Source organism: Brachyhypopomus gauderio, chromosome 6 (genome assembly GCF_052324685.1).
Source record: "Brachyhypopomus gauderio isolate BG-103 chromosome 6, BGAUD_0.2, whole genome shotgun sequence".
NCBI lineage: Eukaryota > Metazoa > Chordata > Actinopteri > Gymnotiformes > Hypopomidae > Brachyhypopomus > Brachyhypopomus gauderio.
This window is the reverse complement of record NC_135216.1, coordinates 3,494,276-3,511,507: the sequence shown is the minus strand read 5'-3', so window position 1 is coordinate 3,511,507 and position 17,232 is coordinate 3,494,276. Positions and strand designations below refer to the sequence as shown.

Here is a 17,232-nt window from a genome sequence, read left to right as displayed (position 1 = left end):
GTGAGTTTCTAATAATGTTAAAAGTGTAAGCTAAACTTTAACGCACACCCCTGTGTGTCTCGCTGGTATGCTGTTTCTTAGAGTGCTGGTTACTCCGCAGGATACTCCATGTGTGAAAAAATTATCAACCTTTATTTGTATCATCTTAAGTAGATGCCAGTTTGTAGCAAGATTAGCAAAATATTTAAGCATTTTGCTGTAAATCCGCAATTTGATGCGTTTACTCCTGATGTGTAATAAGACAAGCGCTGTTATGTAACAAGTGCAATAGTTCACTTAGAAGTTATTGGAACGTGTCTCACCACAGTACGTTACGTTCCCGTGTTTACAAACACTGCCTGTGTGTTTAGAGCCTGCCACTCTCTAACTACATATGATAGTGTTCGGTTTACATTAGTCACCCATGGCTTTTAATATTCTTCAAGCCGGCAGCACGTAATCCACGGATAGTGTGCTTTTGTATTCTTGGACTCTCCATTCAGGACGTGCATGATTCTCGTAGACTGAAGAAAAGGTACCACACTTCTAAGTTTACAGTATTGGCGAAATTTAGCGGAGGCCGATCACAAATCGCAACTCGAAGTCATGCACTCCAAACCTGTCAGTTCTATCATTTATTCGCTGCCTTAATCGTGTGTCTCATCTATAGGCTAGCGAAACCCTAAGCCGCCTGATAAATCCTCATAAATCTTAACGGAACAGAAGAGGCGATGTGTGGTCTTTTTGTAAATGAGTCTTCTCAGCAGAGTGTGCCCTTCGGGAAAGTGATATTGGTGTGAAATACAACCCCCTTGCAGGCCTATACAAATCAGCACGTTTGCAGGGTAGTGAAGACAGTGTAATAGCGCCAACCTCCCCCCTGCTTTTCAATATGGAATCCAAAGCTACGGTATGATGTATAATATGCATACATTTTTAGTGCAACCAGAAAATCAGCAATATTTTATTACTCAAGACTTTAGACAGTGAAATTATAAAAACACTTAAGCTGACCTCAGCCCTCATAAGTTACCACGGCAGCCCTTTTCTCAGTCAAGTCCAGTCAGCAGATTTCAGAGCGCAGAACTCTGTTGCTTCCGTGAATGGTTAGGAGTGAGTTAAGGTTTGAGAGATGTTTTGAAACCATAGAATGGCTAAGTGCTAGTTCAGATTTTAATGGGCATGTACAGGCACGCGTTCATATTCTCTCTCTCAAGATCTGAAAAAAAAAACGTGTATTTTTCCTCCACATATTCTTTTTATCCACATAGCAGTGAGTTGGCAGTGTTTCCAATCACAAGGCAGTGGGGGAATATATCAGTTCTTAATTGCTGCCTTCAGGATTGGAGATCTATTTGATTTAAGTCAGTTCAGGTTATAATCTTCTGTTCTTTATTCTGCATAAGACACAAATGAGATAATCTAACATGGTTTTAGACGAAAGCATAGTGCTGCCTGGTCTCACTTAGTGACCTTATGATCAACAATGAAAGCCAGAGTTCATTTTTATAAAATATGAATATTTTGGTATCTGGGATTTTTTAAATCGTATTTCTTGCAAATGTACCCCTACCGTTTTATTTACTGCTATGCATTGGAAGGGGTATCTAGCTAGTTGTGGCAAGTTGTTTAGCTATGTCGTAGGTGTAGTTGTGCTCTACTGACAGTCAATATGCAGCCCACTGACAATATGTTCCATTAGGTAAGAAATATTAGATAAAGTAGGTTCTGGTTATTAAATTATTATCAGCAAATATACAGATAACTTAGCTGATAAATCACCAAAACACATCTGATATACTCTATAAAGTTGCATGAGTTTGGTTTTGGCACAATACTGCCCCTAGTGGTCAGGAAAAACAATCAAGTTATTTGCTTATCCCATATCAGCCAATCAAATTTCAGCAGCGTTTAGATAAGTCTAACAATGTGTTCATCAGCTTATTGTCTTCGTAGGCCTATTCTCAGTATAGTTTCATTTATATTTTACAAGATATATTGAAGAGAAACCTTTTGCAGCATCACGATTTGTGTTGTGTATAAATTAGTTTATTTTATATCAAGACAATTAAAGACCACATGAGACCGTCTGGAATGGTCATTGTTGATGCATTAAGCACCTTGACGAAGAATAGTGTTGTCAAAAATGAAAATGTACATACTTAAAAATATATACATACATGCACATGCATGCATTTTGGATGATCTTGAGGTGGTAGAATGCGCGCACACAAACACACACACACACACACACACACACACACACACATGCGTACGTCTCACACAGATTTTTGCTCTTTTGATTTCACTATTTCATTGTTGCCTGCCAAGGATTACATACATTGCACACAGTAGGCTATAGTACATGAACGTACTCAATTATACACTACCAAAGGCACATGGGCACACACACACCTGGAGGCTTCAGGTTGGCGTATCACTGCTGCTCTGTCTCAGTGTTTTAAAGGCCACTGAATGTTTACTAACACACCTCCTTTTGTTCCTTCGCCTCCCCACGTTACAGGCGCGCACACACAATATCACTCTGTCTTTCTCTCCAGGACTTTAAGAAGGTCCTGAATTTTTGGCATTGTGGTTAGCGACATGACCTGAGCACTTTTCAAGCACTGGTATTTAGACTGCAGTTTCCTGAAATAGCTACATTTTCATTTGTTTTCATTACTTCGGAGCTAAAGCATTTTAAAACTACTCTTCAATCATTTAGACTAATCTATGTTAAGGGGTCTTTCTTATGAGCTCAAATCTGCTCACAGATTTTTTTTCCTAACTGGATTAACAACACATAGAACGATGAATTGTTTATTTGTTTAACCAGCACCATGCCCAATTCAATTGTTTCTCACGCTTGCACTTAAGTTTGGAATTACTATTGCAGTCACAGTTTTTCTAACTTGGAACCACTGAAATCCCTTTTTAGTGGGAAGGCACACGTTTTGTCTATGTTGATTCTGATATTTCATAAAGGGAAAGGGAAGACATTGTGTTGCTTTGTTGAGAATGGCCTGCCGTTTTTAACTTTTCCCTTACATTAACTAGCAGGAAATTAATTTTAGCCACTTCCTATCGTGAGCTGTATGGTAGTTTCCCCTTCAGTCTAACGAGTGTCTGTCTCCATAGTGCCATGCTTTTATGTGTTTGTCCCGGACTCGCACACCGACAGCTGACTTTACTTTTCAGTTACTCTCCACAACAGTAAGTCCTCCACCAAGACTATCAGTTGTAATTAGTCAGACAAGAAGAACACGGGACTAGGATTGCAGTAGAGTTCCTGCTAAGTTCAGCTGTTCATGTCTTTAGGTTCTTTGAAATACTGTAAATCACCTGAAATACATAAGAATCATAAGAATCTCCAGCACACTGTGAAGCACATTATAGACACTGATATAAACCTATCTTGTACAGGCCCAAATCTCACGTAGTAAAGAAACTGCTATGGCATTTTCTTGAAGATGCTCTTGGAGAGGCCACTAATCAGATACCCCATGGACTTTGGCAACATGGCTTTATGTAACTGGCAAATGGCTGGGGGCTGTGCGGAGCCGGCACTCTCCCATGTGCATGAGGTCACGACATTCTACACACGTGCCCACGTTTCTCGCCTGCCTACCAGGCGTTCCAGCTGTAACCCCATACAGCTGCTGTGTTGCGCAGACCTCAGGGTTCTGCTGGGCCTCCCAGCATGCAGTGACGTCCCGTTGACTACAGACTATGCACTGCTCCCCTGTCACATGATGAGGGGTATATGATGGGTGGTATGGCTTGGCTAATTTTATGCCTGCTTCTATTGACCAGGCGATGAAGCCTAGTTCAAATGAACCTGTGTAGCCCTGCATTGGTGAGAGGTTCCCAGTGTGTGTGTGTTGGTGAGAGATCATTTTTGGTATGTTCTCATTGTTTCAAAGTTATTCATGGTGTGTGATTGGACAGTTGCCTCATCTTCAATAAATAAAATACAGATTAAAACAAATTTGCATCTGTTACAATTCCTTCATTCAAATATATTGTTTTTAATCCCTACTCCAGTGTCTCTATTTTGTGTCCAGCAGCTTCCTAAAACTGTAGGTTGGAGTTTGTTGTCCTCTGGATTGCCCCAGAAACGTTTGCCGTTATTTATTCTACACGGGATGTAGACAGCACGGAGAACACTGTGAAAGTGACTACACCAACACGTTATGCTGCGACCTCCTCTACTGCCTTGCATGTTTGAAGCATATTCTACATGATACAGTGGGGAAAATAAGTATTTAGTCAGTCACCAATTGTGCAAGTTCTCCCACTTAAAAAGATGAGAAAGGCCTGTAATTGACATCATAGGTAGACCTCAACTATGAGAGACAAAATGTGGAAAAAAATTTGAGAAAATCATTTTGTCTGACTTTTAAAGAATTTATTTGCAAATAATGGTGGAAAATAAGTATTTGGTCACCTACAAACAAGCAAGATTTCTGGCTGTCACAGACCTGTAACTTGTTTTTTAAGAGGCTCCTCTTTCCCCCACTCATTACCTGTATTAATGGCACCTGTTTGAAGTCGTTAACAGTATAAAAGTCACCTGCCCACAACCTCAAACGGTCACACTCCAAACTCCACTATGGTGAAGACGAAAGAGCTGTCGGAGGACACCAGAAACCGAATTGTAGACCTGCACCAGGCTGGGAAGACTGAATCTGCAATAGGCCAGCAGCTTGGTGTGAAGAAATCTACTGTGGGAGCAATAATCAGAAAATGGAAGACCTACAAGACCACTACTAATCTCCCTTGATCTGGGGCTCCACGCAAGATCTCAGCCCGTGTGGTCAAAATGATCACAAGAACGGTGAGGAAAAATCCCAGAACCACAAGGCGGGATCTAGTGAATGACCTGCAGAAAGCTGGGACCAACGTTACAAAGGCTACCATCAGCAACACACTACGACGCCAGGGACTCAGATCTTGCAATGCCAGACGTGTCCCCCTGCTTAAGCCAGTCCATATCTAGGCACGTCTGAAGTTTGCTAGAGAGCATTTGGATGTTCCAGAAGAGTATTGGGAGAATGCCATATGGTCAGATGAAACCAAACTAGAACTATTTGGTAAAAACACAACTCATCGTGTTTGGAGGACAGTGAATGCTGAGTTGCATCCAAAGAACACCATACCAACTGTGAAGCATGGGGGTGGCAACATCATGCTTTGGGGCTGTTTCTCTGCAAAGGGACCAGGACGACTGGTCCGTGTACATGAAAGAATGAATGGGGCCATGTATTGTGAGATTTTGGGTGCAAACCTCCTTCCATCAGCAAGGGCAATGAAGATGAAACGTGGCTGGGTCTTTCAGCATGACAATGATCCCAAGCACACTGCCAGGGCAACAAAGGAGTGGCTTCGTAAGAAACATTTCAAAGTCCTGGAGTGGCCTAGCCAGTCTCCCGATCTCAACCCCATCGAAAACCTTTGGAGGCAGTTAAAAGTCCGTGTTGCCTGCCGACAGCCCCAAAACATCACTGCTCTAGAGGAGATCTGCATGGAGGAATGGGCCAACATACCAGCAACAGTGTGTGCCATCCTTGTGAAGACTTACAGAAAACGTTTGACCTCTGTCATTGCCAACAGAGGATATACAACAAAGTATTGAGATGAACTTTTGTTATTGACCAAATACTTATTTTCCACCATTATTTGCAAATAAATTCTTTAAAAGTCAGACAAAATGATTTTCTCAATTTTTTTTTCACATTTTGTCTCTCATAGTTGAGGTCTACATATGATGTCAATTACCGGCCTCTCTCATCTTTTTAAGTGGGAGAACTTGCACAATTGGGGACTGACTAAATACTTATTTCCCCACTGTATCTATGTGATATGTGATACACAAGAGCATGATGGTGTTGACATTTTTTGGCGGGTGCTTACAGATGCTCGCTGCATGCAGCTTACAATGTAAATACATTTATGAAAAGCAACAATATTTTCTCATATGTATATTACCGCACATCTTAAGTCTATACAAACCAATGGTTTAGTTTCTGATTTGTAAATGATTAGTCGGAGTGTTTAATCCATGCCTTGACCAGGCAATGTAACAACAAAAAAGACCAGTTTGGCTAATCAGTAACTGTTTTGACTTTAATTATTAAGCACACAGGCACATATAAAGTATGCATTCTTAATGAGCTCTCAGTCCTTTACATGGAGAACATGGTTTGTGCATCAACCTAGTTCTTGTAGCAAAATGTTACATTATTCACCATCAGCTTGTGACAATACTATACATTTGAGAATCAATATTTAGACGAGATTATCATAAGGGATTTCAAACCATAACACATCTAGGATGGGGGGACTGTGGAGTGTTGCATGAGGAGGAGCTGAACTTCAGGAGCTGAACTTTCCAAGCACTACCAGTTGGTGTATCTGATGAACCATGGAGTTTGACCAGACGTCCTCCCTCCTTCCATAACTAGTTATCACTGCCTTCTTCAATGTACTTTGGCGTAGAGAAGGAACCCAGAAATTTCGTCTTGTTTCTCACTGATCACATAATGCTATGTTTGGGACCTTTGGCTTCCCTGAACAACATTTTCATTTTTACTTGTTTTCACTACACAATTCAAAACACTGCTGTGCAATATTGGCATTTGATTGCTATATAATGTATATAGCAGCTGTCTGTCCTCCTCAGTGGTACAAAATGGTTTGGTAGTACTTTTTCAAGTGACATAATGAGGCATGTCTGTTTGCATGTATTTCTCTCGGCCAGCATTTTAGAGTTTTTAACTTTGGCATGTTTCTTATGGTTTTGGTTTGTTCTAGGCTGTGGACTTGGGCTGAATGCTTGTCCTGAATCAGCCTGTCGGAAAGCTGTAGGGCTCCAAATGTTAAATCCGAATGTTCCAGGTTGAAACCAAAACACTAGTACTGTTTGGACTCGCTCTCTCCCGCCATTGCTGATCTTCACTTTCCGTTCCTCTCCCACAAAGCACTTGTGAACGTTCTGTTCGCTTTTCCTGCCCTCTCGTTCTCGCTGGATGTGACGGCAGTTGCTACTTTAAGCATTGTTCTTTTCACTCACAATGTCCCAGCCAGCCCATGTCTGAGTGCTGATGCAGTCATTCAGTTTTTGATTATGGTATGTACCGTGTTCATTATGGAACTTTTTATGATCCGTTTTCTGTTAATTCCAATTTAGTTTATCGGTTTCGGAGGTCTGGCTGAAATTCTGTTTGCCCATTACTATTGTTCTAGTTGCTCGCCCTTGGCGTGTCCACAACTCTTACCACTCTAGGGTGTAAACTGTCTCTCTTGACACACACAAAGCCTGCAGTCACATCTTTAACAAGGGAGCTGCCTTGGGCATTTTTCTTGCTAAGCGCTCAGCTCTGCTGAGTAGCAGCAGTTGCTGGATTTTCTGTCCTGTGAATCGAGGGTGGGGATATGGGAATTGGGAACAAAACCAGTGCTTTTACCTTGAAACCTTCAGCCTCGCGACGGCATGTGGCACAGCCGGGAGTTGGACCTGAGCATCGAGCTGCAAGCTCACTAAATTAGTGTTGCTGGATAACATCATCTGATATCTGGTTCTGATGTTGTTAGACTCACAACATGGCTCATTTTATATTTAATGTGCATCATTTGTCAATCTGCATGTTTCTCAATTTTAATAGACTTCTGGTTATCTTTTCCAGCTAATGTTTTAAGAAATAAAAAAAAAAACTTATTTTCTCATTAGCTTTCAATTTTGTTTTTATAGTACTGTTTTGTATTATAAAAATGTATGTTTCTCATCAGTTTGGATACATGTAAAAAATGATCACAAAAGGCTAAAAAATAAAATGGAGCCTCAGCTCTCTCTCGCTCTGTGCCCATGCTGTTGCTCAGGTAACGGTGTTTCCTGGACAGCCTCAGAGGGTCATGGCTGTTGCTGAATGCCCAGACTACTTCCTTCACCACCCCAACTACCAGGTGGGCTCTGTTCGCTCATCAACACTAGACCTAGCACCTAGCAGCTCTTCAGAACAGGGCCAGCAGGCGTAGTGATTGTGGCAGCTCCAAGCTGGTCTTCACAGGTTTCTCTAGCACATTCTTTTCAGAAGTAGCTTTACCCCCCCCCCCCCCCCCCCCCCCCCCCCCCCCCCCGGCTGAACTACCATATCCAGATATTTTCTGAGTATATTCTAGGTAACTAAAACACCATATCTATTGCATTTTTGGGCTTGTGATTCTAGTGTGACAAATATGCACGCACGCACACACACACACACACACACACTCCCGATCCGCATGCCTATCATCGCCATGGTGTTGCCATGGCACTGCGCAGCTGACATGCTGACATGCAAAGTGGCGGTTGCTGCTATTTATACTGGGGGCTCCATGGCGCTCTGCTCTCCCTCCCTTATTCCTCCCTCCCTCCCTTATTCCTCCCTCCCTCCCTTGACATCTTTCACTCCCTCTCCAGCTCTCCCCTCAGTCAGCTGCTGCTTGAGATTTTTAGCATACTTTTCACTGTTTTTCCCTGTCATCTTATACTATGCCTCTTTTGGATGGCCTGTGCACAGAACATAGTGTGTGTGTGTGTGTCGACTGTCATGCAGGTGTAATTGAAGCATTACTTGCACAAACTCATGGGCACTTGAACAGACTGGGATTTGTGTGTGCATGCATGCATATGTGCCTCTGTGTGCCACTGCAACAGTGTAGCACTTGGCAGAGGCTTTGCTCACTGGCGTGGGGGCATAGCAGTGGAGGTGGAGACTGCTGAGGGCACGGACTGCCCCCTCTCTGCAGGATTATATAAATGCACAGGGTGGTGGGCTGTGGTTTCAGAGAGCATGCTGCCAGAACCGTCCCGAGCTAGGAGGGGAGCCCAAACATTCAGAGAGCATGCTGCCAGAACCGGCCCGAGCTAGGAGGGGAGCCCAAACATTCAGAGAGCATGCTGCCAGAACCGGCCCGAGCTAGGAGGGGAGCCCAAACATTCAGAGAGCATGCTGCCAGAACCGGCCCGAGCTAGGAGGGGAGCCCAAACATTCAGAGAGCATGCTGCCAGAACCGGCCCGAGCTAGGAGGGGAGCCCAAACATTCAGAGAGCATGCTGCCAGAACCGGCCCGAGCTAGGAGGGGAGCCCAAACATTCAGAGAGCATGCTGCCAGAACCGGCCCGAGCTAGGAGGGGAGCCCAAACATTCAGAGAGCATGCTGCCAGAACCGGCCCGAGCTAGGAGGGGAGCCCAAACATTCAGTGCAGGAGAACACTGTCTGACTGGCCACGTTTGTCTGCACATCTCTGCGCTCAGATTTGTCTGTCTGTCTTTGTCTGTCTCTGTTTCTCTTTTAAGAATCACTTTCCATTGTTCGTTACAAACAGTTTGAACAGCAATAAAGTGACTTTGTTTAGTAAGGCAAGGTTGTGGATTGGTTGAATAAACTTTGGTGATTGTTTATTTAAGCTGAGGTTTGGGGAAAAAGGTTAAAGGTCAAAGGCTGAGAGACCGTGGTGGTTAATAGTGGCTGGGGGGAATGAGTTGGCAGGTTAACTGAACACGCGCGCGGATGCATGCGCCTGGTGTCATTATTTTGGCGTTTTTGTGTATGTGGTTCTTGGCCCCCTTTGTGGCTTCTGGCTAACTTTACACTACACACCTGGGATCATGAAGATTGCATATGTCGATGAGTTTGTGAGCATTCTGTAGTGTGTATATGTGAATACATCCCTTGGGAATAAATAAAGTGTTCTATCTATCTAAATCCATCTAAATCATGTCTTTCACCATCTTTGCTTCGTTAGTAAGAATGTTAATGGTTCATGGTTTTTTTTTCTTCTCCACAAATACTGTGTAACAACTCTTGTCAGTGTGCGCATAATGTAGGCATATGCAGGCCCACAGTGCCAGAGCTTTGACAAGCACTCTCCCTGGTTTATAGCTGCAGAGTTCAAAGGTCAAGCCCTTAACAAAACGACTTTCTTCTGGCTCTTTGTCGGGAGCATAAGGCCCTTGCAAACCTGCTTTCTAGGAAAAGTGTCCTCCTCCCCCTTAAAATCAGCTGGATTCTGACGGCTGGAACCATTCCAAAACGAAACGCTCACACACTACCGCGCTCACACACTACCACGCTCACGCACTACCACGCTCACACAGAAACATGAACACACACGCACAGTCCTCAAATCCCTCTGCCCCCTCAGCAAATCTTCTCCTCAGTGCCCCTCTCCCCCACCCTCCCCGGTGCTCAAGCCATTTTCTGGAAGCATACGAGAACATTTTGGACAAATAAATTCTACAGATATGTGCACAACGCAAAAATGCAGTTGCAGCCTTTCTTGACTTGTTGCTGTTATTATTATTTTTTAATTGACTATTTGTTTATCTAAGTGCATATTTCTGGCAATTGCATAGATATTCCTCTGGCTGAGGCACTAGAAAATTAGACATTCTTTGTCAGAGCAATAAATTTTATCCATTTTGCAGAAGGTTTTTTTATATTCTGAAAGCCAGAGGGGAAAAGAGGAGCAGCAAGACCTCTGTAACAGACTGCTTCCTGGAAACCGCTTCCGTGGTCCTGGGTTTCTTAGAAAACTGGAAGTTGAAAGTATGGCTTGATATATTTCTTCTTCACCCCTCCCCCCACCACACACATTCTTCTGCTTTTTGGATTCTTGGGGCTGCTTTAAATTAGAAGGTGTTGGAAGGCCATTGTGTGTCTTTTGGAAGAACATATCTATATTTGCTTGCTGAGTTTGTATCATTGACTCTCTGAGCTATGTGTATGTTTAACTGTGTGTGTGTGAGAGAAAATGTGTGGCTTGGTTTATTTGTGTAGAGCCTTATGTTATATCAGTCCATCTGAGAAGAAAGTCCTTCTTTTGTTTCTCTGGAGGCTGACTGGCATAATGAATCCAATCAGCATGATGACAAACATGATGTGTTATGTTTTAAGATTTATTGAGCACTAGATTAAAGATTTTTCTCTTTCAGGACAACGTTGACCACACGTCCTCCAAAGGACCGTCTGGGATTCTTCACTTCCAGCAGTCAACCAATCAGAACTCTCACCAAGGTGGGTTAGTTATGCTTTCATATGATATTCTCCTCTTTAGCTGATACCCAGGAACTTAAATGTCAAGTTTTTTTTTTTTTTTTTTGCAACCAAGACTTATTCTTATGATGAAAATCAATAATGAAATTATAACGCAAAGCAAAGCATGCTCACAAAATATTAACTAATGCATTGGTACTGAAAGAGTTAAGAAGAGTTTGGGTCACTTGGCCTCTCTATGAAGTCACAGAGGCTTTGTGCCTGTTTCATGGAGGCCTGTTGTGTCTGTGCTCTATGTGCAGAACCTTACCTGAATGGGTGGGTATGGTGTCCAGAACCTTACCTGAATGGGTGGGTATGGTGTCCAGAACCTTACCTGAATGGGTGGGTATGGTGTCCAGAACCTTACCTGAATGGGTGGGTATGGTGTCCAGAACCTTACCTGAATGGGTGGGTATGGTGTCCAGAACTTTACCTGAATGGGTGGGTATGGTGTCCAGAACTTTACCTGAATGGGTGGGTATGGTGTCCAGAACTTTACCTGAATGGGTGGGTATGGTGTCCAGAACTTTACCTGAATGGGTGGGTATGGTGTGCAATTCCACTTTTGCAGCATGCAGTACATGGATGGATGTATCTGGTCTACATAAATGTAAATGCAGAAATCAGATATTTATACATGCCACAGACTTATAACCTGTGAACGTGAGCATGTATGTTATATACATTTGTGAGTAGTATCCACATACAACCTAGATGAAAAAGATTAACAGTAAAGAGTTCCATGGGAAATTTTGGGGGGATGTAAGAAACACAGTAAGACAGTACAACTGTCCAGTGATACACACATCTCTAATATGTGTAGTAAAACTTGCCATGAATCTTAATTATTATCATTTAACTTTTATTGATGTTGGTTATTCCGTTACTTATGGTTTGACATATGGTGCAACAGCTGTCTAACACATCTTGGATGTAAAAATGTGCCATAAATGTTACATGACTTCACTGTATGGTTCAGCAAAGCTGAATTCTTTTTGCACAGAAGATTATGGGCCAAATTCATAGAACATATTGCCAAATTTAACACTGAGCAGGATCTCAGAATGTCAAACATTTGCCATTAGAAATGTTCATGTATGTCTTACACATAAACTATAAACTATAAAAGCTTGTAGACTGAGGACAGATATGGTGTTGCTGCTCTTCCACTTACAAATCCATTCCAATGTGTTCAATTGTGTGTGTGTGTGTGTGTGTGTGTGTGTGTGTGTGTGTGTGTGTGTGTGTGCGGAACTGCTGAAGCCCTCACACCACTAGAGAATGGTGGGAATAGTGACAAGAGTTGGTGACTTCCATGGCCTGAATGCTATTGTATTCAGTTAATTACCAGCTCTGTGCTTGAGGAAGTGTGCACATCCAAAGGCCCAATATTTGCACAAAGGAATGTTACTGCACATGCGTGCTGATGATGAACACTGAGGATCTTTAAGTGCTTTTGTAAGTCATCCATCACTGCTGTTTTGAATTCTGCACCAGGAACCTTTCAAGCATTATTGACCCAACCAGACCATTTATGCATGTTCATGTCATGCCAGTGATTGACCGGGATCAGAGAACAGAACAAAGTTCAATGCTCAAATCCAGCCACATGTTGTTTGAAGTGGCCAGTGGACTAGTGAATTCTAGTAATGACCTTTTCATCACAAGCATATGTACAAATAGCATTGTTAGTTTTACTAACACAGTAAGTTAACATACTAATATTGTAGTATATTAGTATAGTAGTAAGCACCTTAAAGTATCACATGAAAGTATTTTAGGGAGACCACATGAATAGAGGCAGAAACCAGCTAAGTTAGGAGAGATCAGTACATGTGTATAAACACCTAGTACAAATGAGATCTGCAGCTTGGAAGTTTAAGAATTCAGGCCAGTTGGAAGAAACCAGTGAAGCCAACATGCTCCAAGAATTCATCTGGTCGATCCACATTGCTAGATTAACCGCTGACACCTGGTGGTGGTTTTCTGTAAGGACATGATCATGAATTTTAAAGTGTTAAATAATTAGCACATTAGTGGAGACTTCTTTGATTTGTTTTGATCTGTTACAGGGGTTATATGGACTTAATGATCTCCAAACAGGTGTGTTCTGCTCTCCGGGCTGACCGGAGGCTTGTGTAGTTCGAGGGCCTATTGCTTTTCACTTTTAGATGTCTTCTTTTGTGCACTCCTAGTTGGCCTTCCAAACATGATGCATTATGTGCAGTGAAGTGGAATTGACTTGCTTTCTTTTCTCATCCTTCCTTCCAGATGATGTAGACCTAGAGGCTCTGGTGAATGACATGACCTCTCTCGCGCCCTACGAGAGTCTCTACTCCACGTACAAAACACAGCACTCCGAGTCCGTCCCTCTTCTGTACAACGGCCAAGGCAACAATGCTCAGGGGAACCACGGGGCTCCATCCCCGCAGCCGTCAAGTAACCGAGCCACCGCTCCATCTTCGTTTGGCCCAAACGTGCGGCGCTCTCAACCAATGCACATACTAGCTGTTAGGTAACTAACACACCTGCGCGCACACACACTCGCATGCATGCATACACACAGACAGATGTACACACGCATACACACACAGACATGGTGATTGATTCTACCATCACAGCTAGCAGTTTCACTTTGCTGCCCGAATCTTTCTCGTCTTTGTTTCTGGTTTTATATGATGCAGTGCTGCTGTCCCTATAAGTAATGGTGGTGTCATGGAACTGAGTGGTGTTGGTTATCTGTCAGTGTAGCACTTTATCCAAGATCACTGACGTTGCCAGAAATGTGTGAACTCGAATACAGAGTTGAGACAAAACAGTGTATCGATTTGATATCTTACTATTTCCACTTATATGGAATGATCAACCAGCCCTGCCCTAACTGAAACATGAAGCTAGGCTTTATAATATTCAGGTTGAGCTGCTGTCTGGGTGAGTTCTAAATGCTGGAGTATGCATTACCTTTTGAAGACCCCCGTTTACACTTTCACTGTCTCCCCCCCCACTTCACTCCCACCCTGTCTTTTCAAAAACCTTCTTGAGTCATATTGAGCTGTTTAATACCCCCCCTTCTATCCATCCCTCACCCCCTCTCTCTCCAACCCACTCTCTCACCCTGCTCACTCCCTCTCTCTCTCTCCCCATGCCCTCTTTCTCACTATTCATGACGGCGACTAGTTCCACCAAACACGCCACGACGGGTTCACGTGGAGGTTTCCGACTCCACGCGCAGCCTCGATCTCAACACAACCCTCCCCCCTTTCTTTCGCACTGACTCGGTCATGAACTGCAGGCCCCCACCTCTCCGCCCCGCTTTGAGAGTAATGCTCTTACTTTCTTTGTGTGCTGGTGCCTGGGCCACAGCAGGATCATGTTATTCCCAGCCTTACTGATCTAGATCAAAGAGGTGCAGACCCAGGTTTTGCAGCCATTGGCTACAAGGCTGTCTGTTGAATTCCAAGTTGCACCATGGAAGTTCATGAACCTTCTCCCTTGCTGTCATCACTGGGGGGTTGGGGGGTGAGATTTAACTTTTAATTTTTTCACCTTCAATATTCTCTCCATACTTTATAGTTGAACACATGCCGTGTATGTGCTTGAGTGGGAGACCTGTCACTATCATGTTCAGTTCTGTCCGATTTCTGAGGGGCGTGTAGGGGTGCAGCACATGACTGTAGTACAAATCTTCATTTTCCTTGAACTTGCTCATCTGTGTACCTGTCGCCCCCTGCAGGCGGCTGCAGGAAGAAGAGCAGCAGGTGCGTCCCGCATCCCTACCGGCTATTCCGAACCCTTTCCCTGAGCTGTGCAGCCCTGCGGGCTCACCCACTCTCAGCTCCACCTCCCTGACACAGCCATCCAGCACACACGTAAGGTTTTCACACACACTTGTGCGCACACAAATGCGCGGTCACACGCTCGCACACACACACACATGCTTTCTCCCAAATGCAAGCACTCATTCATCCCCTTTATTGCACATAGTTACACACCCATGCACCCACACATGCACAATTAAAAAAAGTCTCTCTCTCTTCAGTTGGAACCTAAGTTCCATGCACAAGTCATTACCTGGCTATTACACATTTGATGGTTTTATTTCTATCCTTTATTTCACACACAGCCATGTTAATGAGCCATGTATCAAAATGAAATCAACCACTTTGATTTTGGCAGGGGTGTGTGTGTGTGTTTGTTAGAAAGGGACTAAGTGTATAAGTGTATGCTTCACAACATTATTGCAGACTCCTTGGCAAGAGAAATTGTAAAACAAATAGTGTCTGCTGATTGGAACTAAGCTGTGAAGTGTGTGTGTGTGTAATTGAAACAACTGTGTAAGCTTCTTTTTTTTTTTTTTTTTTTTTTTTACTTTCCGAAATGCTCAGTTGGCAAGAATTGTTTGGTGGCCCCGTGTTTGCCGTAAGGCGGCACGTGTTTCTGTTAGCCCCCCGGCCTGCATTCAAAGATTACCCAATGACCTGTGTGAAGTTTATCTCGCAGAGCATGGCTGGTTTTGACAGTCTGGCCATTCATCTTTTGCGATCACACCTCCCCACACATGCACTCGCACACATGCACTCTGACACGAAAGGGTATCTCTCAGAGGAAAGGCAGACCATTTCCAAGGCGCCTTGAGATTGCGTGTGGTGAGTGTAGTGGAATGTGTGTGCCAGGCAGGACGCTCCTGCATCCATACAAGTCCATCTCCTATCCGCTTCTTCATATCTTTCTTTAGTGTCCAATATGGGGAGGTACTTCCTTGAGAGAAGTGACTTGTTTTCCTTTCACACGCCTCTGTGCCTGCGTGTGTGTGCGTACATGCGTCCACCTCTACATCTCTGCCAACTCCCACAACCCTTCCTTCCTCCTCCCTGTTCTAATCATACTTTCCCACAATCCCCAGCCCCCCTTCAAAAGGTAAACTAATTGCACAAACACATACATCATACAAGTGTGTCTTGTAACCTATTCAGTAAAACCGGAGTCAGTCTGGCCAAAGATTGCCATATTTCTCTAGATTCACACATGCTTCCCCTAATAAGTGATCATCTTTGATCATGTTCTGTTTGCTAGTGGCATTTTGGTTTTGACACTTAAATTTATGGATCAATCCAAGGCTGTGTGTATAGGTCCTTCCTCTGTCAAATATATTATACATGCCGCGTACATATCACATCCAACGATGGTCATCTAAACACACAGGATTCTCTCTCTAGGTCTTTTTCTCTTGTCTTTGTTTTTAAATTTTCTCCTTTCTTGACATCCTGCCTTACCCTGTTGCTGTCCGTAATCCTGTCCACATGCCGGGCCTTGGCTGGGAAGGACGTTGGCAGGATGGTCCAGCTGTTCCTTCAGAGCTCGCTATTCCAACACCTTAGGGAGCGCCTCATCACGATCCAAGGGTTAGGATACATGGCTCTAGTGCACATGGACATCGGTTCCAATCACGTTCCTCCAAAGAACACAAAGCAGTGGGGAAAGACCACAAATATGAGTATTTTAATTCCTTCTACTGAGAGCAGAACAGATTGATATGAAAGAACAGAATCTACAACAGGGAAGATTCACTGGCAGCTCGCTACACTGAGATTGAAAGCATTGGAACCAGTGAGATAAGAAAAGATTCCATATCCAATGGTTAAAATAGACCTGATAAATCAAGTTCTTTAAATATTTCTTGGCCCTGGGCCTGGCACAGATTATAGTCAGTATTACTCAGTATAACTGATCTGGCGAGTATAGAAAGTTGGCGTGTGTGCTTTTGCTGGAAGCTGCTGGGTGTGATCTATAACCTTTTTACTCATCAAGCCAGATGAGTCAGACGCCCCACAGCTGAAGCCACAGAGCGCCAAAGAACACCATGCACAGGGCAGATGATGAAATGGTCAACTTGAGGCCAGCCATGTGATCAATGATTCTTTTGAGTGTGATGCCCTGGCTTGAGAAAACTGCTTCTCTCTTTCACTCTTTCTCTCTCCCTCTCTGTTTGACACACATTCACAGACTGGAACAAACGCACATGGTTTCTTCATTATTTTCTCAAGAGGGCTGTGTGACCTGCCCTGACTGGCAGGAATCAGAGAGATGCCCAGGTTAAAGAGGGCATAATCCCTTGTGCAGGACTCATTACCCAACCAGCCATGTCGTCTCCTACAGAGCGTGGGAATGGCTTGA

The 17,232-nt window shown here is 43.6% G+C and overlaps 1 protein-coding gene across 2 annotated transcripts in view; it reads left to right on the top strand.

Annotated features, from left to right (window-relative positions):
• Positions 1-17,232, top strand: part of LOC143516507 (growth factor receptor-bound protein 10-like) — a 58,136-nt gene that overhangs the window by 145 nt on the left and 40,759 nt on the right. Inside the window, exons 2-5 of one of the 2 annotated variants that reach the window (XM_077008144.1) lie at positions 7,858-7,941; positions 10,956-11,037; positions 13,330-13,573; positions 14,792-14,927. In XM_077008144.1, coding sequence (XP_076864259.1) covers positions 7,891-7,941; positions 10,956-11,037; positions 13,330-13,573; positions 14,792-14,927 — 513 coding nt within the window. In that variant the 5' untranslated portion in view covers positions 7,858-7,890. The remainder of the gene's footprint in view (positions 1-7,857; positions 7,942-10,955; positions 11,038-13,329; positions 13,574-14,791; positions 14,928-17,232) is intronic. The other variant, XM_077008145.1, reaches the window with a different exon arrangement.